We start from the raw sequence: 23721 nt of genomic DNA on the forward strand, positions 1-23721 counted from the left end.
ATAACATTACTTAAAGGAGTAATTCTCAATTAGAATCACCATAGTGTTAAGGAAGAGTCCAACTTCATGTCAGACTCAGAATTATCAAGACGGGATTGTAGGGATGTGAAGCCAAAGCCTCTGCCAGGGACTGATCAATTGTTGCCTCCATCTATTTTCACCATCCCAGACTTGCCATTTGCTATTCATAAGCCTACATTGCCCTCTTCAGCCAGTTCTACCGCTGGATGTGTGTGTCACATAATTTTGCTGGTCTCCAGCCCGTCACACACAGCCCCTTTTGCTCTTTCCATCGTCCGTCCTTTCATTTAACTGAAGTATTTTATCAATAAGTTCTTCCAGTTCTTGATCTTGTATGTTAACGAGATCCTTCTCACCTCAGATGCTGCCTGACTTGCTGTGTATTCAACATTCTCCTTTTTATTTCATATTACCAGCATCGTGGCATTTTGCTTATGGATTTTCAAGGATGAACTGAGAGTCAAGATGGAGGTCAGGTACGGAAGTGGAGTTGAGATCCTGAGTGAATCTACTTTATTAAATGGACTTAAATAAAATAGGTCAGGCCTGAGAAGCCTAATGGTTTATTCCTCTCCAATTCTTTATCTTATTCCACTGTTAACCTATTTAATTCTACATTTACACAACTTAAGGGGCACTCCCACTTGGGTGACCTAATCCGCGAGTTCTGGCGAGTTTCTGCTCGACATACTCGCACAGCATGGTCGACACAACGTCGTAGGAGGTCTTTGTAACTCTCCTTCATGCTCGAGAATAGTCCCTGTGTACTCGAGGCCTCAGCTAGGTCACGCCGTATTTTTCAACATGTTCAAAAATGCGCGCAAGTAAAAAAAGGTCGCCATGGAAAAATCAATACTTTTTTTACTCGTAGGTTTAGTCGTAGTAGGTCATCATGTTAGTCGTAGGTAATTGAGGGTAGTCGAAGGTATTCGTAGATAGTCTTCATCATAGTCGAAGGGAGGTCGAAGGAGATCGAAAGTCATCTTCACTCTCCACTATTCGGCGTCCAATTTTCCCAAAGTCAGTCATAGCTAGTCGTAGCTAGTCAAAGCTAGTCTTCAACATAGTCGAAGGAGGCCTTCAACTTGACATTTTTTTTCAAACTCTCCTAAACTCATCTAAACTCGCCAATTAGGTTGTCCAAGTGGGACAGCCACTTTACTGATGTGATCTCTGCGCCTATTTAAACCATTTGCTGGAAGTAACTCAACCATGTAAACTCAGTCTGGACCCATCATTATTTTACTAAACTCAAAAAAATTAGAGATAAATCTGTTTCCTTTTCAAATATAGGGACTCAGATGTTTGAGACTTTCTCGGGTGCTAAAATGTATTCATCTGGGAATAAATCTTTCCCATCTCTACACCTTATCCAAAGCTTCAGTATCCCCCAGAGTAGATCACAGATGTGCAGACTATTCTAAATAAAACCTGGTTAACACAAGGACAGAATTGTTTTGTTTGCTGCACAGTGAATTCTCCTGTGGCTAGAACGTAGATCCCTCTTTGCTTTAGCACCATCTTCATTGCTTCGGAGGAAGAGAGTGAAGCAATGGAACAGGCAAATATTTTTCTTTGAAACTCAGAAACAAGACCAGGAAATGCTGGAAACACAGTAGGTCAGGCAGCATGTGGAAAGAGAAACACAGTTAACGTTTCAGATAAGAACTTGGGTGTCTGACCTGAAATATTAATTCCATTTCTCTTTCCACGGATGCTACCTGACACGTCAATTGTTTCCTGCATTTCCAATGTTTAAGTCTTTTTGTTTTATCAGTTTCTTTAATTCTGTTCTCTTATGTATATGCATATTTGTTTTCCTACCTAACCACATGACTAAAGCTTTACTTTTAAAATCTTGACATAAGTTTCCAAATATGCGTCCTTTCCTCCCAAAATATCTTGGTTTCTTTAGCATCATCTGCAGCGGTAAAACTTGCAAATATCTCCACATTTTTCCAGCGTTCTGTAGAAGAGATATTGTGAAAGATAGCAAAGGACAAAGACTTCAGCACCACGCACGGCAGGAAATCATTGGTAACAGCTCTCCATACAGATTTAAATCCACTTACAGCAATTATTGCCTTTTGGCAGTGAGCCAATTTGCAAAACTGGTGCAGCCTTCAGTCAGATACCTTCAGCAAGAAATGCTCAACACCCGGTGAACCAAAATCGACAAAGAAATTCCGTTGCAGATTGCTGAGCGCAAAATGTTAACCCTGTGGAAACTGTTCATACAATCCACACACCGTGGCTGGCACCAAGATTTCAGGACACTCTAGGTGTAACAGGAGGGCTCCAGTCTGTCTGCTTCTGTCCCCGACAGCTTTTGAAAATGGCAAACATCGGAACCGCCAGGAAAATAAAACTCATTTCAGAATGTCGTTGAGCTCAATTTTTTTCCCCAAAGGTCGAACATCAAACACTGTGATATTGAACGGTTCAGCATCTTGTAGGAAGCAAATATGATGAAAAAAGACCAATCAAAGGGAAAAAAAAAAGCATAGAGTGCTTGAGTAACTCAGCAGATCAGGCACCATCTCAGGAAGACACGGATTGGTGATGCTTTGGGTCGGGTCTCTTCTTCAGTCTGACTGTGGAGGGAGAAAGCTGGAATAGAGTTGGGGTGGGACAAAGCCCGACATGTGATAGATGGATACAGATAAGGGGGGGTTTGAAAGCCAGATGGGTGGACAAAGGTCAGAGAGTGGTGAATCTCTGGAATTCTCTCCCGCAGAAGGTAGTTGAGGCCAGTTCATTGACTATATTTAAGAGGGAGTTAGATGTTGCCCTTGTGGCTAAAGGGATCAGGGGGTATGGAGAGAAGGCAGGTACAGGATACTGAGTTGGATGATCAGCCATGATCATATTGAATGGCGGTGCAGGCTCGAAGGGCCGAATGGCCTACTCCTGCACATATTTTCTATGTTTCTATAAGGGAAAACAAAAGGCTGTGAGAAATGGAGAGAAGGGGAGAAAAATGTGAAAGAAGGCATATGGGCAGAAAGGGACGGGGAAGGTTTGTTGCTGGTTAGTTACCTAAAATTGGAGAATTCAATGTTCAACCATTGGATTGTAAGCTACCCAAGCTGAATGTGACGTGCTGTTCCTCCAGTTTACATGTGGCGGCACTCTGGCAGTGGAGGAGGCTCAGTTCTGAAAGGTCAGCATTGGAATTGGGAAGGGAAATTAAATGGTATCAACTAGGAGATCCAGCAGGCCCCGAGGGACCAAGCACATGCGTTCTGCTGGATGGCCGCCTAGTCTACGCTTGGTCTCGACAATGTAAAGGAGTCCACATCGGGAGCACTGAATGCAATAGATCAGGTTAGAGGAGGTGCATGTGAACCACTGTCTCAGCTGGAAGGGTTGCTGGTGTCACTGGATAGATGTGAGGGAGGAGGTATATGGACAGCTATGACATCTCCTGCAGTTACCGGGGCAGAGGTGGTTTGGGTGGGTAGATTTGCGGAGGGAAATCAAAAGAGAAGGTTCCATCAAATAAATTGAAATTGGTATGTTTTTTGGATTAAAGGGGGTGGGGGGGATGATCACAGCAACTTCAAGCAACTTGCAGGGCCAGTTCCACACTCCAGCTTTTTCAGAATAAGTTATGTCCAAAATCATCAAGTAATGCTTATGGTTAAATAAATAATTGCAAAAGAGCCTGGTCAAGAGTGTATATCATAGCTATATTTATGGGTTAAAACAAGATAAAGAGTACAAAAATTGTAATATAAGACATAGCACAATCCTTGGCAATCTCATGTTGTGTGCCTTAACTTCATAGTGCTTGGGTTTATATAATTGTATTTATGGTACTTGCTGAGTTTTAATGAGAACTTTAAGTTCTGCTGCACTATGAACCTTGTCTATGTTTTCGCTAACTGTGTGGCCAGGCTGAACTCAGAAGGCTGGAAGAGACAGGTATCTACAAGTTTGTTACACTCATTCAATGTCAAGAGTGCTTTATTGTTATATTGACCCAGACAGAACAATGAGATTCTTATTCTCATTGTTTTGCAGCACAACAGAATAGGTAAACATAGTACTCTGTAAACATTGCAATAAACACACACGCACGCCTCTAGGATGGTGGTATGAAACAGAAAATAGAAACATAGAAAATAGGTGCAGGAGGAGGTCATTCGGCTATTCAAGCCAGCAATGTCATTCAATATGATCATGGTTGATCATCCCAAATCATTACCCCGCTCCTGCTGTTTCATAGCAAGCAAGGTAATGCTCTCGCCATTCAGTTCTGTCTCATTACATTTACTAAAAACAAGACTAATTGGGACCTGTCGTGTCCCAGCATCACACGGGAGGGCTGATCCCCCAACGGAATATTCCACCTCTCCACCAATTCCAATATTGGTGGCCAGTGAGAGAGGGGGGGGGGGGGGGGGGGGGGGGGGGGGGGGGGGGGGGGGGAGCACTAGTATGGGTGTTGTGGGCTGAAGTGACTAGTTTCCGGAGGGCTGGTATGGACTGGGGGCGAAATGGATTCTTGGGCTGACAGCTCAGTCACTAAAGCCTGTTGTGCTGACAGCTCACTCACTCACGGCTGGTGGGTTGGCAGTGGACTAATGGCTATTCCTTGAAATTCCATTTCAAGCAGGGTGCAAGGCCACCAAATTCAAGTGCAGTTTCTTACCACTTCAAGCAGGGTGCAAGACCACCAAATTCAAGTGCAGTTTTATACCATTTCAAGCAGGGTGCAAGGCCACGAAAGACAGCAAGTCATGAACTCTCTCTCCTCCATCTTGCAGCAACTGAGCCACGCCCACACTACTGGATTTTATAGTCCCTCCCCCACTCACACAAGAAGGGGCGTGGCCTTCATAGCATGATTGACAGGAGAGAGAATCTGCACATTTTTTAAACACTAATAACTCTTATTTTTCATCGATGGGAAAAATCCTCGGCACCTGATGAGCGGAGGGGGACTCTGAGCAAGATGGCCAAAAATCACAGCTGTAAGTGGTAGCGTTTTTTCTAAAATCAATATAAAGCGCAAACAGGAAGTGGTCAAGATTAGACTTTTAATTATATAGAAAGCAAGGCAACTTCAATTAGGCAAGGCAACTTCAATTAGGCAAGGCATCTTTAATTAGGCAAGGCAACTTCAATTAGCATTTCCAAACCAAAGGCAACACAGCTTTAGCATTTCCAAACCAAAGGCAACACAGCTTTAGCATTTCCAAACCAAAGGCAACACAGCTTTAGCATTTCCAAACCAAAGTATTTCCAAACTATATTTTCAAACCACATTAAGGGCACTGACAGGTCAGTAAAACCACTCACAGTTTAGTAGACATGTGTTCAGTGTTATTCACAGCTCAGACTGAGAGACATGACCTTCTCGCTCCCTCCATCTTGCAGAGACTGACTGAAGCACTCAACACTTCCGGGTTTTATAGTCCCTCCGGAAAGGGCGTGGCTTTCAGGAGAGAGAATCTGAACATTTTTTAAACACTAATAACTCTTTTATTTTTCTTTGATGGGAAAAATCCTCTTGTCCTGCGCAGCGGAGGGGGACTCTGCGTAATCACAGCCGTAAGTGGCAGCGTTTTTTTCTAAAATCAATATACGGAACAACAAGACGTGGTCAAGATAAGACTTTTAGTAATATAGATTATAGACTTCCCTTGAGAGAACAATCTCTACCTCAGTGTGCTAGTTAAAATGGCAATTGCATTACCATTGCTGACTCCCTGCCATTAACACACTGAGGATCAACTTTGATCGGAAACTTAACTGGACGTCAAATATAATTAGAATACCTGCAAATGGCGATATCAAGTAACTTACGGCAAATATCTCACCCCCTCACACCCCAAAGCTTTTCCACTATTTGCAAGGCACAAGTTGGTAATATGAAAGAATACTGGATGACCACTGATTTAAGAAACCTGAAACACTCAGGATAAAGCAATATACAAGATTGGAACCCTATTCATTACCTAACCATTTACTCCCTCCACTACCAGTGCACTACGGCTGTCTTGTGTACTATTTACAAAATTGACCACTATCGTTTGCCTGGGCTTCTCCGACAGCATCTTGAAAACTTTCAATATTGCAATGGAAAAGCACCAAGCGCACAAGAACATCACTACTTGCGTGTTTCTCTCAAAGTTATACACCATCCTGACTTGAAAATCAAGCCAGAATCGTCACAAGGGAAAATCCCTGAGTTTCACATCCAATAAGTGTGTAACTTCATCAGAAGGACTGCACTAGCACGAGATGACAGCACACCACCGCCTTGTCAAGGATCATGATGGATGAACAACAAATCTTTGCCTTGTCAGCAAAACATTCAACCTGCAGATAACCTGTTACGCAGCTGCCATCCAATACATTAAATGGCCGAGGTGTGCATATCTCTGTTGACAGATGATGTTTATTTCTGAGGTTCCATTTCCAACTGAGCCACTACCAATATGTATTTTTCTAATCAAGGATTTTACTGTTAACTAAACCATTCATGGCTAGTTTAACAACATTATCTGATGGGGGGGGGGGGACCCAATGTGTGGTATTATTATCCCTGCTGTACACTAATCATTCTTCCTTACCTGTGCTTGAACATTTTTCAATGGAACAATCTGCTGATTGTCTGATTCTCCAGGTGAGTTGGTACAGCTTGGCCTATCACTATCACAGATGTCCACTATCATCCTTTTCATCGACCTTTGTGTTGATCCCATAGTAACTTTTCTTGAATTGCTTACTGTACGTTATTTTCCTCATTGTTATGTTCACGGCGCGCACAAACTGCTTCTGTTCACATCTCGTGTAAGAAAGAACTGCAGATGCTAGTTTAAATCGAATGTAGACACAAAATGCTGGAGCAACTCAGCGGGACAGGCAGCATTTCTGGATAGAGGGAATGGGTGAAATGTGTGACCCGTCTGAGGAGGGGTCTCGACCCGAAACGTCACCCATTCCTTCTCTCCAGAGATGCTGCCTGTCCCGCTGAGTTACTCCAGCATTTTGTGTCTACCTTCTATTCACATCTCGTTGTCTTTGCCACAAGTTGTCCTACAACTTTCGGCTGTGCACGCCATACGCAAGAAGAAGAATCTTTTCAGTTATTCTTACTTGTATTTTCTTTTATTTTTAGGTACATATATCATTTCTATATGCTTTCATTCACTCTTTAAAAACAAGCCATTTTCATTCAAGGTCAGACATACCATCACGGGGCAAGGTTGATCTATGGACCTCTTCTAAATCCTCTAACCTTTCATAATGTACAGACCACTTATCTGCAAATGATCTCAAGGATTATATTTGAAGCACAGTTCCAAAGGCAGCAGTGCTGTTAAGGCTGACATAACATTGTATCATTTATAAACATAATGATTTTCTAAAGGTATGTGACGCCACTTCATGTTGCCGTTCGCAATACATGTATCTTTCATAGACAGCTGGCCAAGCCCTAACAAACTGTCTTCCCAAGCACAAATTAGCATGGCCAATTTATTGGAAGAACGGCTACATTATCAACACATATAGTAGATGGCAAAGAGCAGTGCATTTAATTCTGGAGCTGGAATGGGGAAACCGTTTTGCAGATTACTTTTGCTATGATATAAGCTTCTCATTTCCAGTCAGATGGCCTTTGTCCATCGGATGGTTGATGGAGGAAAGCAACCATCACACACCTCTCTACCTGTTGATGTGTATTTCAATTAAGTGTTATTTGGTTTAGTGCATGACAGAGCAACAGGCCTAACATCCATCTTTCAAACACCACACTGGGTCATTGTAGAGGTTTGGGGTCAGCTAGGAAAGTGCTTCCATTTTATAGCCTGGATATTGATTACGACGTCCTGTGGGATCTATACTTTCAGGAATAGGAAACATTCCTTCAGATAAATTGATAGTTCATTGTGAAGCCACTTTATCAGGAATTCCAGAATCCCAGAATATATTTCTAGGTATGTTCATTGCATTCTGACAGGAAGTGAGTTATTCATGAGGCCAATGTGAAAGGTGTAATAAAGCTACAAGTACTGGAACAGCTTATTGGACCCCTCTCTGTTAAGATGAAAGCTCTCTGTATTTTGCACTCCTTCTACTTTTGATGTTCAATGTTTGCAACATTTTATACTGTGACTATAAAATAAATGAAAATGTTCTCCTTGAATAATCCTAGGGTGATTGAACAGTGGTAGACAGGTCCTTTGTTTACTGCCACATCAGCTTGTCCCACTCCCTCACAAGGCAGTAAGATGCATCACTTTGGCTTTAGTGTGATGGGGCAAGCACATAATGTCCAAGCTGATGGCAACAGTCGCACGCCCAGAACAAAGGCAACTTGCCCACTCCATTTCCATTCATCTATACGGAATAGTAACCAAGGAGCTTGCATTATTTACTCTGTATTCTACTTGCACATTGTACCACTAATATCCAACTGGTCATGAGGGGAAAACCTGGGGGGGGGGGGATCAGGGTGGACATGGCCCCCTCATGTTTTGATTGGTGGGGGACAATCCACCACATGTTTTGTTATCCAGATTTTGAAATTCGGTGAAAGAAAAATCTGTGAAAAATCTCCGCATTCCGCGAGACACTGCGGGTGGGACTGATGATCGAGGGTGCCGATTGGACAAGAAAGATGTCGGTCAGCAAGCGGGGGGGAGGTGGGACATGATGATTCAGCGCGATGATTGGAGGAGGGAGGTGTCGGTCAGAGGCGGAAGTAGGGGGGGTGGGACTAAGGATAGAGCGCGGTGATTGGAGAAGGGAGACGTTCTGGTGGAGCAAAGATCATAGCGTGGAGCTTGAATCAGCCCGTTTTCGGGGCCTTTCATCGCCCCGTGGTCATATTGCTGCGTTGAGGGACAATTTACACTCATACCTGGCCAATTAACCTCCAATCCTGTGCGTCTTTGGAGTGTGTGAGGAAACAGAAAATCTCGAAGAAAACTCACCCAGCCCACGGTGAGAACGTACAAACTCCGTACTGGGCGGTGTTCCCCAAGGTCCAGCCACTGCTTACAGATCGCACCACTTCAAGCATTGGGTGTAGCAGGAAGACTAGAAGGACATTTAAAGCTATGTGCCTTTCAATGGTAAGTGCAAACGTGCAAGCAATATGGAAGGGTGTATCCAAAATGCAACGCATCCTGAGTACTATTCAGTTCATGATTTTATTTACATTCCTGCATGTGACCCTTCAAGTTCAATTGCTCAATTGGAAATTCTGGCCCAACTAATGCAGTCCCAAGTTTAATTGATTCCAGAGCAGTATCAGACATTCTGATGTTTTTTTATTCATTCTTTGGGCAATCTGACTGATTGGGCATATTGCAAATCCCTTATTTTCTGGAGAAGAGTACCAATCCAAAATGTCAACTATCCCTGTCCTCCAGAGATGCTGCCTGATGTGCTGAGTTACTCCAGCACTTTGTGTTTTATACCAGATTCCAGGATCTGCATTTACTTGTGTGTCCTTATTTTCTTTAATGCTTTGGACAATGAGAAGTTAAGTGTTAAGAAATGACTCTATACTGTTCTACACAAAAAAGAGTTAACACACTTCTGAAGAAGGGTCCTCACCCGAAACGTCACCTTCAGAGCTGCTGCCTGACCTGCTGAGTTGCTCCAGCACTTTGTGCCCCCTTTTATTCTACACTATAAGAGCTATTTATCCATTTCATCTAAATGTTGTCAGAAACACTACTGTCCAACTCCAGAAGTTGTGCAGTAGCAAATTGTGTTTTCCTGCAAAATGAATTCACTTAGCATAAAGAATGCTTCTATATTTAGTTTTCAAAGTCAACGTGAATTCAAAGAGCCGAATGCTATTGTCTATGTATTCATTTCACTAGTAGCCCCATCGACTTGTCAGGATATAGAATCCTTATTGGTTTTAATACAATGGATTTATAAAACAAAATCTTCCAATACTTTTGTATCTGGACTCATTGCCAAGCATTTAAATATCATCCTGCCATAGCTTTTGACAAGTGCTAATGCTTAGTCCCAGAACTGGCCTGCTCCATTCATGATCTTTGTACAGTACATACTGTGCAGCCAAACCATAAGACTATTCAATGGCTAAAACAGGCAGAAGATTGATTCATTTATTTCACTGGAGGAGTGTTCACAAGATTACCTGTATCATTTAAAATAATTACACCAATCCTGCAGAAAATCATACTTCATTACATGATTTTTGGAAAGTATTTTTTTTTAAATCAGTGACTCAAATGAGCATTTAATTCACAGTACACCTGCCTAACCACCGCACCAGAAGCACAACTCAGTCAGGCTGTAGCAAGCACTTAAATTATTGACTCCCATTCTCCCACCCCCAACTGAGCACTTTGGCGGGGGGGGGTCCAGGTTCCCAGTGCTCAATTTGCAAATAACTAATTTGCAGTTACAATAAGAAATTAGGAAGGCTAATGCTACCTTTTGTGGATGATTGAGAAAGGTGATCATCATTTAGAAATAAGGTATTGTCCATTTAGGATTAAACTCAGGCAACTTTTTTCTCCCGTCGATAATCGTGAGTCTTTTCAACTCTCTTTGTTACACGGCTATTGGCACAGAAAATACCTGACAAGTGAGATGATTAAATATTATTATGTAGGAACAGGAAAGTGGAGTTGAGCTTAAAGTCAAATCGGCCGTGACCTTATTCAATAGTGAAGGAGGCTCGAGGGACAAAATGGTCTATTCCTGCTCTTAATTAGATGTTTGTATATATGTGTTTGTAGCAATTCCTGCTGTGAACAGCTCAGTTAAATTTCCAGAGGAATGCAAAATGACCAAGAAATGGTCATTATTGAGTATTTTTGTCCTAACTGCATTTTCAATAGCATTTTACTTTAAAAAAAAAACATTGCTATGCAATCAGATTTTTAGCCCTCTTCCCTTTGACATTATCAGCCTTACTTGTGAAACGACTTTTAAGATTGGTTTCTGTGAAGGCACAACGTATTTTAAATGAGCACAGCACTGGCAAACAAAATACGTTGACCTATGTATTTTGTTCTTTTTAAAATACATTGATTGTATTCTTGTAACATCTGCAATTTGTTCAACAAATCAATTATGAGCATACTTTAAAAATTGGTCTGGAGTGGTTTAAAAAATGCCATTGTTACTTTTACCTTTAATACACCTTTGTTTGCAACTGGACAAGTGTATATAAGTGCTCCAAGTGTTTTATGTTCAAGACTGGATAGACTCGGCTTGTACTCGCTAGAATTTAGAAGATTGAGGGGGGATCTTATCGAAACTTACAAAATTCTTAAGGGGTTGGACAGGCTAGATGCAGGAAGATTGGTCCCAATGTTGGGGAAGTCCAGGACAAGGGGTCACAGTTTAAGGATAAAGGGGAAATCCTTTAGGTCCGAGATGAGAAAAACATTTTTCACACAGAGAGTGGTGAATCTCTGGAATTCTCTGCCACAGAAGGTAGTTGAGGCCAGTTCATTGGGTATATTTAAGAGGGAGTTAGATGTGGCCTTGTGGCTAAAGGGATCGGGGGGTATGGAGAGTAGGCAAGTACAGGATACTGAGTTGGATGATCAGCCATGATCATATCGAAGAGCCGAATGGCCTACTCCTGCACCTATTTTCTATGTTTCTATGTTTCTAAGAATGTGTCCCATTAGCCAAATCCAGGATGTAATCATAACAAAAAAAATGTCACTATTTTGCCAAGTTTCTATCCCCAATCTAGTTGGGGGTGAAAAATGAAGCTTTTTATCCCTTTTTCCAGTTGGTAGTCTATTATTTTGGCTCATTATGTATCAGGGCTTTTCCTGTTCATGCCTGGAAAACCAACATAGCATCGCCTTGCAACCCCTGGGTGAGGTTAGATAGTAGTTACTTCATACTGTTCCTTGGAATGAATTAGCTGACCCAGTTCTGAAGAAGGGTTTCGGCCCGAAACGTCGCTCATTTCCTTCGCTCCATAGATGCTGCTGCACCCGCTGAGTTTCTCCAGCAATTTTGTGTACCCCAGTTCTGAGACTGGTTGCTGTGATATTCCAAACACAGGCTCATCTCGTTTCAGTCAACAGAAAAAATAAGAAATAGGAAGCAGAGCAGGAATTGGCCACCAGGCCCTTTGATTATTCATCAAGACCTTCACTGATCTCCTACTTCAGCTTTGTTTTCCCACACTCTCTCCCTATATCTCTAGATCCCCTCCATGTCCAGACATTTCACCAAAGCTCTGTTCTTGATAGAGACTGACAAAGGGAAACCACTCATTGGGCAAAGCCCATTTAGCTCCTCAGCTTAGTCTTACTGGCCTAATCTTTATCTGAAAATATGCCTCCAGTGTCCAATATTCCCAGTCCAAAGCCCTCTGGGATAGTTAGAATTCCAAAGCTCTTTACCACTCTCTGTGCAAAATGAACTGTAAGTTCTCTCAGCTTAGTCTTACTCCGGAAAATACACTTTATCTTCAAATCTATGCCTCTACCCGTCCAAAAATTCCCTAGTCAGGAAAATCATTCTTCCTGAATTTAGCATGTCAAGCTCTTTGGAAGGAGACTAAAACTATATATAAATACTCCAGCTGCAGTCTTGCCAAGACCCTGAACAATTGCAATAAGATTTACTTACACCTGGAGTCAAATCATCTCGTAATAAAGGTCAACATAGTATTTGCCCTCCTGGATGTCAGTGATCTACATCGGTGAGACCAAGCATAGGCTTGCTGATCATGTCGCCGAACACCTCCGCTCGGTTCGCAATAACCAACCTGATCTCCTGGTGGCTCAGCACTTCAACACCCCCTCCCATTCCGAATCCGACCTTTCTGTCCTGGGCCTCCTCCATGGCCAGAGTGAGCACCACCGGAGCAGCACCTCATATTCCGCTTGGGCATTTTGCACCCTAGCGGCATAAACATTGACTTCTCCAATTTCCGGTAGCCCTTGCTGTCTCCTCCCCTTCTCAGCTCTCCCTCAGCCCTCGGGCTCCTCCTCTTCCTTTCTCCTTTCTTCTCCCCCCCCCACCCTACATCAGTCTACATCAGTCTGAAGAAGGATTTTGGCCCAAAACGTTGCCTATTTCCTTCGCTCCATAGATGCTGCTTCACCCGATGAGTTTCTCCAGCAGTTTTGTCTACCTTCGATTTGCAGTTCCTTCTTAAATACTTACTTTCAGTGACGGATGTACAAGCACACCCAGGTTTCATTGCACCTCCCCTTTTCCTAATCTGACACCATTCAGATAATAATCTGCCTTCCTGTTCTTGCCACCAAAGTGGATAATCTCACATTTTTCCAGATTGCAATGCATCTGCCATGCCTCTGCCCACTCACCCAACATATCCAAGCCACCCTGCAGCCTCATAGCGCCCTCATCGCAGCTCACACTGCCACCCAGCTTTGTGTCATCCACAAACTTGGAGATATCAATTTTCATTCCCTCGTCTAAATCGTTAATATATGTTGTAAATAACTGGGGTCCCAGCACCGAGCCTTGCGGCACCCCACTAGTCGCTGCCTGCCATTCTGACAAGGACCCGTTAATTCCTACTCTTTGCTTCCTGTCTGCCAACCAGTTCTCTATCCATGTCAATACCCTACCCTCAATACCATGTGCTCTAATTTTGCACACTAATCTCTTGTGTGGGACCTTTTTGGTGCATATAAGGTGGTGGTTTCCAGTTTGATCTCCACCTTTTTTAAAATAGTGGGGTCACAGTTGTCATCCTCCAATCCACAGGGACAATTCTAGAATCAATAGAACTTTGGAAAATGATAACCAGAGCACCCACAATATCTAAACCACCTCAAAACTGCAACAATAATGATAGGATCCTTTGAATTTATCAGTTTTCCAGCTTACCTTCAATTTAACATTCTCACAAGACTCTTTGATCTTCTAATGTATCTAGTCCTGTATGTCTTTTTCTGTGAAAACCTCCAACTCCAACAGGCTTTGGTATTTTCATTTTAAAATGAATACTTCCTAAATTATGTGCAGAAAAGTTATACTCACCAATGATAATGGTAAACCTCGAAAATGTTTACGATGCTATTGCAATAGAGACACTGAAGTCTATTTCAATTATCTCTGTCATCTGATACAATAGGTAAAAGGAATTAATATTAATCACTTTTAATGTTCGTTATTAATCTAACATAGTTTATATTTAGGGTTCAGACAACAAAGATCTTTAATCCGCTGCAGTTGAGACCTATATTGATGGTAGTAAAATAAAGCCATGTTCATACAACTAGAAATGAAGCTAATATGTTCCTAGATTAGAAAAATGATTGCAGAAACAAAACCCACAACAGAGTGGATCTCCCCAGCAGAACAGACAACAGCAGATGAGAAATTATTTTTGCTAAATCACAGTAGCAACATGTAAACAATGAGATGGGTACCTGTGACAAGGAAGCTGCACGTGCCAGCACCTGCCTCGTTCATGATGCTGCAGTTGTAAACTCCATAGCTGTCTTTGGAGAGATTGTCCACTCTGATCTGTGTATAATCTTGGGACTCAAAGCGCCCCGTTAATAAAATCTTATTTCCCAGTTTCCACTCAAAGGTCAGCACACGTGTTGGATACGCTTTCAGCACTCTGCAGGTCATGGTGATACTCCGGTTTTGGCCCTGCCGAATCTCCAGAAACATGGGCTCCACGCTGGGTGGGTCTGCAAAATTGACAAACACACTTGGGTCACTATAAGCTTAAGTCTGCATGGTGAACAAATAATTTGCATAGATATCACATCTTTGTGTTGGAAGGAACTGCAGATGCTGATTTATACCGAAGATAGCCAAAAATTGCTTGCGCAACTCGGCGGGTCACGCAACATCTCTGGAGAAAAGGACTAGGTAACATTGCGGGTCAGAAAAAGTAGGGTTCCGACCTGAAACGTCACCTGTTCCTTTTCCCCAGACGTGCTGCCTGACCCGCTGAGTCGTTCCAGCACTTTATGTCTATCACTTACCTTTGCTTTCTTTTCCAAATTATTTAACCAACAGAGACTGCATTCGATATTTAAGATTTCATTTAAGATTTGCAATGGAAGTTGCATGGATTAAATGATGAAACAGAAAGAAACATTCATATTTTTTCAGCAGCTTATAACACCTATTGAAAGGGTCTCAAAATGGTTCCAGAAATATTGAGTGAGGCTGTTCAAAGTAACAGCTTCAGGAAGATGCACGCAGATTGGAATATTCAAATCAGCCAGCAACTTGTAGGGAGACGAGATGTGGAACCTGAAGGGATTATACTTCACACTTTTAATTGTTTATTTTTCATGCCCCAGAGGTTGGCAATTATTTGCAAATCATAAATTACTGACTACGGGTGCTGTCTGTACGGAGTTTGTACATCCTCCTCCTGACCGCATGGGTTTGCTCCGATATCTTCAGTTTCCTCCCACATTCCAAAGACGTACAATTTAATTGTAGGTTAATTGGATTGGTATCAATGTAAAAAATGTGTGCATACGATAATGTTAATGTGCGGCAATCACTGGTCGGTGCAGACTCGGTGGGCCGAAGAGCCTGTTTCCCCGCTGTATCACAAAACTAAACTAATTACTGGATGATTTGAACAGCTTTGCCATTTACTTTGCAGAAAACACCTCTCGCCCTTCACCTCGCAATGATTTTCATGAAGTTGTTACATTTACACATTAATTGCCCATTAGCTTCCCATTAAATGCCTCACAGAAAGTTAAGAATAATGATTAAAAACATATTTATCCTTTTAACAACATGTTACATTAATGAATACCAATCAAAATTTTGGCATAGAAAGTGAAATATTAAAAATGTGAGGTTTCAATCTTTCAGCTTCTGAACATTGGTAGAAATGTTATATTGTAAATTTATGTTCCCTTCACCTTTTCATTCTATTGTTCTTTTCCTCTCTTAATCTAACTACTTTCCTTTTTAGTTTTTTTAAAAAAAATCAGATTTGACATTGGACAACTCACTCCCAATTACCATATAACCATATAACCATATAACAATTACAGCACGGAAACAGGCCATCTCGACCCTTCTAGTCCGTGCCGAACACGTATTCTCCCCTAGTCCCATACACCTGCGTTCAGACCATAACCCTCCATACCTTTCCCGTCCATATAACTATCCAATTTATTTTTAAATGATAAAAACGAACCTGCCTCCACCACCTTCACTGGAAGCTCATTCCACACAGCCACCACTCTCTGAGTAAAGAAGTTCCCCCTCATGTTACCCCTAAACCTCTGTCCCTTAATTCTCAAGTCATGTCCCCTTGTTTGAATCTTCCCTACTCTCAGTGGGAAAAGCTTATCCACGTCAACTCTGTCTATCCCTCGCATCATTTTAAAGACCTCTATCAAGTCCCCCCTTAACCTTCTGCGCTCCAAAGAATAAAGCCCTAACTTGTTCAACCTTTCTCTGTAACTTAGTTGCTGAAACCCAGGCTACATTCTAGTAAATCTCCTCTGTACACTCTCTATTTTGTTTACATCCTTCCTATAATTAGGCGACCAAAATTGTACACCATACTCCAAAATTAGCCTCACCAATGCCTTGTACAATTTTAACATGACCCTCCCACTTTATTGCACAATCTTTAAATCTTAATCGTCAAGAAAACAGTGTTGATCCTGAGGAAGATTGAAAATTTTGTCTTTGCTCCAGTGAAAATCTGTTCTGTGGCCACTGACTCCATCCTTCTATTTGGTTACTGTGAGAGAATAAAATCCAGGATTTACCCACTTCTTGGCCTATTCGTCTCTGAGATGAACTTCTGATCGCATTTCCAATGACTGACCAAAACCATCCACTTCCACTCTATAACATCAGCAAACCCAACCTCCATGACACAGCTCATTTGCTATCAACATTTTGTGTTGATAATATTACTTTCAGCGATGGTTAATCCAACACAATCCTGGCCCATGTCCTTGCTTCTATCATCCCTACTACTGAAACCATGCAATTCTGTCGCTGTGCGTTAAATGTTGCGAAAGGGAAAACGTTGCCAGAACAGAAGTAGGAACCAGGTACAGGCACATGACACAGGTACAGGTACCGAAAATATTTAGAGGGATGTGGGCTAAATGCAGGAAAATATTGTCAAGCTGGAAAGGTTGCAGAGAAGATTTCCGAGGATGTTGCCAGGGGTTGAGGGCCTGAGCAATAGGGAGGGGTTGAGTAGGCTAGGACTCAATTCCTTGGAGCGCAGGAGGATGAGGGGTGATCTTCAAAATCATGAGAGGAATGGGTCGGGTAGATGCACAGATTCTCTTGCCCAGAGTAGGGGAATCAAGATTAAGGTTTTGGGGGAAAGATTTAATGGGAATCTGAGAGGTAACTTTTTCACACAAAGGATGGTGGGTGTATGGGTATGCTGGAGGACGTCGTTGATGCAGGTATTAGCGCAACATTTAAAAAACATTTATTTTATTTTTTTAATATTTTATTTTTATTAGAAGTACAGTAAATTACTGTAATACACATCACATATATCTTATTACATTTGTTGTACCACTTCGTTTTTCGAGCTTTAAAAAAAGGTAGAAATAAAAGAAGTAAGGAAAGTGAGCAAGAATCGTGAAGGTGCAGGAAAGTGTTGAGAGAAGAAAGCCCCTTAGGGAAGACGTTATAGAAGGAAGAAAAGAAAGAAAATAGACCCTAGAAAGAAAAGAAAAAAAAGGAAAAACAATCGCTCTATTATAACACAAAACTCCGCAAAAAAGGATATACCAACCGTGTTTTTATTTTTTATTTTATACCCCCCGTTACCAGATCCTGGTACCATTTATATTTTAAATTACTATTGCACCTTATAATAGTTCCATAAATGCAGACCACGTCTTTTGGAAGTGGTCTGCTTTGCAGGCTAGGAGGAGTCTCATCTCTTCCAGGTGTAGTGTTTCGAACATGTTTGAAATCCACATTTTTATTGTTGGTATTGGAGCATTTTTCCAAAATTTGAGTACAGGCACAACCTTTTCCCCGGTGTTAGCCCGAAACCGTAAAGCCAAACCTCCGAAAACACGTTTATTTTTTCGGGATGTCCTTCGCACCATATTTTGGCCAAAAATGACCCAAAATGACCCACGGTACAACCCAGGTTTAATACTTTTGTGGCTGCCTTTTCCCTGGATTTTGGGAGACGCCAGACATCTTAAATTTTTATACAAAAAACAAGTCAGTTAGTTTGGAGGGCTTTTATGTAAGAAACACTTTAATTCTTAGTACACCTGGATAGCCCAGGCGGGGGAGGGATCAATGCCAAACGCAGGCTGGTGGGACTAGTGCGCTGTGATGGGACATGGCAGGCCGGTGAGGGCAAGTTGGGCCCGAAGGGCCTGTTTCCCCTGCTGTGTGATGAGATTCCAAATCCGAAATGACCCTCAGTTTAATGTCTCAGCTGAGCAAGTGCTTCCGGCAGTGCAGCACTCCATTACAATGTGGTGCAGTACAGAACACAATCATAAAATGAAAAGTGAACCGTCTGAATCTGCACACCTTCAGCCAATTCTATTGCTTGGAATAAAAATAAGCCCTGATTCAGCTGTATTATTTCATGCATTGAGTCAGTTTGCAGTGAATACAAAATAAATAAATAAAGACATAGGGAAATTTGTGCATGATATCCGCTGAAAATATAATAACCGTTCTACCACAACAAAATCATTTCCTGAATCGTTAAACCTCAATAATCAAACAGCAGTCGTCAGCTCTTCAATAGGTTTGAGTACATTGGCCAAAGTAAGGTCACCTTTTTGCTTGTTAATACTGCAATTATAAAATAATCCACTGTAAAACTCATTTTACAAATGATGTTTATGCAGAGTGTGTAATGGGAGAATAAATAATAACTTTTTTCATTGAAATTAGACTTTGCCAATAGTCGTGTGAACCATGCACCATGACTCTGACGATGCTGTTATTTTGGAAGTAAAAGCTGCAATAAATATATTGTGTATAAACAATCAGTGGCTTAATGTCCAAGCTAAAAGGTCACAAGCAATTGAAGCCAGACATGTTATGAATAGATGCAAGTACAATAAGCCTTTTTTTTTTGCAATTGTACCATCTTTGATTCCTTTTGAATATAATTGCTAGCATAGAAGAGCCTCAGAATTTCTGACAACTTATTTTGGAATGAAAAGAATTTCTTTCATTATGGAAACAAAATGGCTATCCATTAGATGCTATAGTGTTTTGGTGAAACATCCACTGCTATTTTCTGTGCTGGGTAATAGCGTAGAGCTAAAAGTGCTGCATTTTCCCTTGAAATTGATCATTCAAGGGTCACTTGTTAAAGCTGGCCCACTCAGGCTATTTCAATGAAATTACATTACGTGTTTGGATTCAATACCGAAAATGAAATTTCAAAAGCTTTTGTTCCCAATTTCCAACAGTGCAGACAAAATATTGTCTCACTCTCCACATCAACACTACAGCTTGTAATAATTTTATCAATCAAAATCTATTTGTAAGGAGGCATTTCTTTTATAGCCCTAGAAAATGTATTTTCCTACATATCAGTCAAACTCTCAACATGGATTATATGGATGGTAAATGCTTGTGTGGAATGACCAGTTGTGGGAGAACAAGAGTCTCATCAAAAGAGGCAAATAGTTAGTCATTTTCAACTCTCTCCTTCCTGAAGAGTTAATAAGATAGCTTTTGCTGGTTCTCATCACACAGAATGCATTTATCCCTCACAGCAATAGGAATATTCTTCCATGGCTCACTTCAATAATCAGAAATAATTCTACATTTTGCAACAATTTCATGCTAGGCCGGCTAAGCGATTGCTCACGATATTTTAAAATCCCCTAAGTTATTGTGAACATTAAAACCTAGTCAGTAATTGACATTGCGTGATGGCAGGTCAAACCATGCAGTTCAAACGTCCGACCTCGAGACTAGGCTTGTGACACTAAAACCAATATTTATTGGCAATCATTTACCCATGTCTAATGCTAATGTGGCTTATCTAATGCAGTAGAAAATAGTGAAACACAAACTGTTCCAGCTTCCCGCTTATACAGTAAAATTGGGTGGCCTTGTAAGGTTCGCACTAGCATCCTTCAACCAACTTTTGATTGAATGACTGAAAGATACAACGTGGAAACCAGCTCACTGAATCCGTAGCAACAAAATTGATCACTGTTCACACTGGTTCTAAGTTCTATGCTTTGAGAGGTTGATTATGGCGCATATCAACTCCTACCTCGACAAAAACCTCGACCCACTGCAGTTCGCTTACCGCTACAACAGGTCAACAGTAGATGCAATCTCACTGGCTCTCCACTCCGCTCTGGACCATTTGGACAACAAAAACTCGTATGTCAGGCTGTTATTCATGGACTACAGCCCGGCGTTTAATACCATCATCCTCTCCAAGCTGGTTACCAAGCTCTCAGATCTGGGTCTCTGTGCAATCCCTCTGCAATGGGATCCTCGACTTTCATCAAAAGACATACCACAGTCATTTCAACTCTCTCCTTCCTGGAAATGTAAGTCATCCTCGTTAACAATCAGCATTTAGCTCCTCAAGGCTGCGTGGCTCAGCCCAATGCTCAGTACTAACTCTAAACGCTTGACAATGCGCTAGCCGGATATAGCGCAAACTCCATCATCAAGTTTTTAACTATACCAAAGTTATTGTGGGACGATTCACTGATAGTGAGTAATCAGGGCGTGAAGCAGGTCAAACCGAATGTTCAAATGTGCCGACCACAACAACTAGGCTTGTGACTCTCAACACCAGCAAATTTACCCATGTCTAATGATTGTGGACTTTCTAAGCAAGGGGTAAATAGGGACCCACAAACTGTTCCAGCTTCCCGCTTATACAGTCAAATCAGGTGGAAAAGATCGAACTTCAAATTCAACCACGTTTGATATTTTCGAAGAACTTTCCTGGTCCCAGCACACTGATGCAATCATAAAGAAAGCACATCAACGCCTCTACTTCCTGAGAAGATTACGGAGAGTCGGTATGTCAAGGAGGACTCTCTCGAACTTCTACTGGTGCACAGTAGAAAGCATACTGACTGGTTGCATCGTGGCTTGGTTTGGTAACTTGAACGCCCAGGAGCAGAAAAGAATGCAGAAAGTTGTGACCATTGCCCAGTACAGCATCGGCGGCTCAGATACCATCATCCTCCATCGAAGGGATATCGCAAGCTGCTCAAATCTGGCTGCCGACATCCCTCTGCAAACCCATCTTCGACTTTCTCATCCACATACTCATCTGTCCGTTTGGGTGGAAAGAAGGTACTCGTTAACAATCAGGAACATCCAGGTCCTCAGGGCTAGCTACAGCCCCCACAGTACTCACTCTAAAACATGCCATCAAACAAACTCTGAACAATAACAGCCTATTGCACTTCATCTGTTTATTTATTGTGTATATATATATATATAGACACACTGAACTTTTATCTCCTGTTCTGTATTATGTTGACATATTCTGTTGTGCTGCAGCAAGCAATAATTTAATTGTCTTATCTGGGACACATGACAATAAAACACTCTTGACTTGACTTACCCCAGGTTCTCATCCTCCACCAAAATTGCCACGAGGCCAATTAACCTACAAACCTAGACACCTTTTGAATGTGGGAGGAAATCAGAGCGCCCAGAGGAAACCCATGTGCAAACTCCACACAGACAGCAGCCAAGATCAAGATATAACCCATGGTGTGAGACAACAGCTCTACCAACTGTGTCATTGTATTACCCCTGGCAAGATGTTAAACTGTTGAGCTTCTGGGTTATCAAAGTGAATCCATTACAGGCATCAGGCTTTATAAGGATGTTCAGCACATTCGCCTGATACCTCAGCCACCACCATTCCACACAGGCACCACAAGATGAATGCAGATTATCTGTGAATCAATAAACATTTGTTGTGGAGACCCTTTTGTGTGCAATTAGCTGACACTTCTCCCAATATAATAGCAATGACCAATTCAATGTGATTTATTGCCTTTGAGATACTTTGGGACTTTCTGGGGTTGGAAAAGATGCCTTATTAATGAATCATACTATAACATATCACTAAATACAACTCCACAGGTGTAATAGCACTTTAAAAGTTCTCCAATCCCTCCAGGGCTTTGCTCTTCACCAAAAACAGAGCAGCTCTCTCCATTTGAGAACATTTACAATTTGCTTTTGAAAGGTATAACGGAACTTGCTTCACCACCTTTTTTCCCAATTTGTTCCAAGTTGGAACAGCTCACTGTATAAAGAAATTTCACATACTGGTGCCAGGATTTTGCTACAAACCTTAAATCCAGGTCCTCTGGCAACTAACCCTCTGTTAGTATAAACAACCTACTAACAAAAATGGATAATGCAGGTTGAAGTTTCATAATCTTCCAATTTACTTTTTTGCTTTGAGTATAACCTTAGCCTCTCCAGTCTTTTCACATAATACTGATCCAAGAATCATTTGGGGAAAGCTGGGCTTAAACACTGACATACTGACAGATTTGGTCATCTTTAAGACAGCAACAGGGAAAACTGATTTACAAAAACACTTTGGTCCAATAAAACAATTGATAACACAGCAGAAAGGTGCAAATAATTAGATTGAGAGATGAAATGAAAGATTAGACTTGGACAAATGTACGTTAGAATAGATTTTGAGAAAATTATTAAGGGAAGGGACAAGAAAGAGCAGGTTTGCAGGTGTATTGGCTTCTGTAAATTGTCCCTCGTGTGTAGGATAGAACTAGTGTTTGGGTGATCACTGGTCAGCATGGACTCGGTGGGCAGAAGTCCTGTTTCCACACTGTAACTCTAAACTAAACCAAACCTTGAAGCCTAGCTGAACGAGCACCTTTAGCATTCATTCCCTCCACCGCTGCTATGTGACAGGAGGAATCAGATGGGAAAGACAATTGGCAGATGGAACCTGCGTTTATTTTGGCTTCTATCACCACCGGGTGGCGCCATGATGGCAGCCTCCCCAGCAGCCTGTGTGCCATTTTGACTTTTTTTGTTATATTCGGTGTGTCTTAAATGTATGTTTTAATGTTACTCGGTTTGTTTTATGTGGGGGGTGGGGGGATGTGGAATAGGGTCACTTACCTCGACTTTCATTCACTTAACTCGATGGAAATGTGATCTTTCTCCGTGTCGCATCTCCGTTCCCTGCCATCCCTCCGCGGCCTAACAACTTGGATTGGTGCAGCCTTTCCTGGAGACCGGCCCGGAGCTTCAAGCCGCAAGCGTGGCGCGGACTTACCATCGCGGAGCCGGGGATCCTTTGCCAAGGATCGCTGTGGAAGTGATCGGACCTTGGGGCCTGTGGATTTTAAAACCGTGAAGCCGCGGTCTCCGGTAAGAAGAGGCCGACACGGGAGCTCCATGGAGCGGAGTGTTCCGATCCGTCCCGACGCCGGAGTTTCCATCATCCCGACGAGAGGGCTTGAACAGCGGACCGTCGGCAATGGCAGTGTTGAGGGTTCAAAAGCCCCGACCACCACGGGTGAAGAAAGGAGGAAGATGACTGAACTTTATTACCTTCCATCACAGTGAGGAATGTGGATTCCACTGTGGTGGATGTTTATGTTAAATGTATTGTGTACTGTGTTCTTTTTTACTTGTACGGCTATATGGTAACTCAAATATCACTGTAGCTTAATTGGTGTATGTGGCAATAATTGGGAACTTGAACTTGAACCATTGAGAAGGAGACGATGATGGGAT

The 23721-nt window shown here is 41.9% G+C and overlaps 1 protein-coding gene across 1 annotated transcript in view; it reads right to left on the bottom strand.

Annotated features, from left to right (window-relative positions):
* The window catches only part of mdga2a (MAM domain containing glycosylphosphatidylinositol anchor 2a), an 845563-nt gene that overhangs the window by 283381 nt on the left and 538461 nt on the right, over positions 1–23721 (bottom strand). The window contains exon 9 of the mRNA XM_055640389.1: positions 14409–14678. Within this exon, the coding sequence (XP_055496364.1) occupies positions 14409–14678 (270 nt within the window). The remainder of the gene's footprint in view (positions 1–14408; positions 14679–23721) is intronic.

Source organism: Leucoraja erinacea, chromosome 9 (genome assembly GCF_028641065.1).
Source record: "Leucoraja erinacea ecotype New England chromosome 9, Leri_hhj_1, whole genome shotgun sequence".
NCBI lineage: Eukaryota > Metazoa > Chordata > Chondrichthyes > Rajiformes > Rajidae > Leucoraja > Leucoraja erinaceus.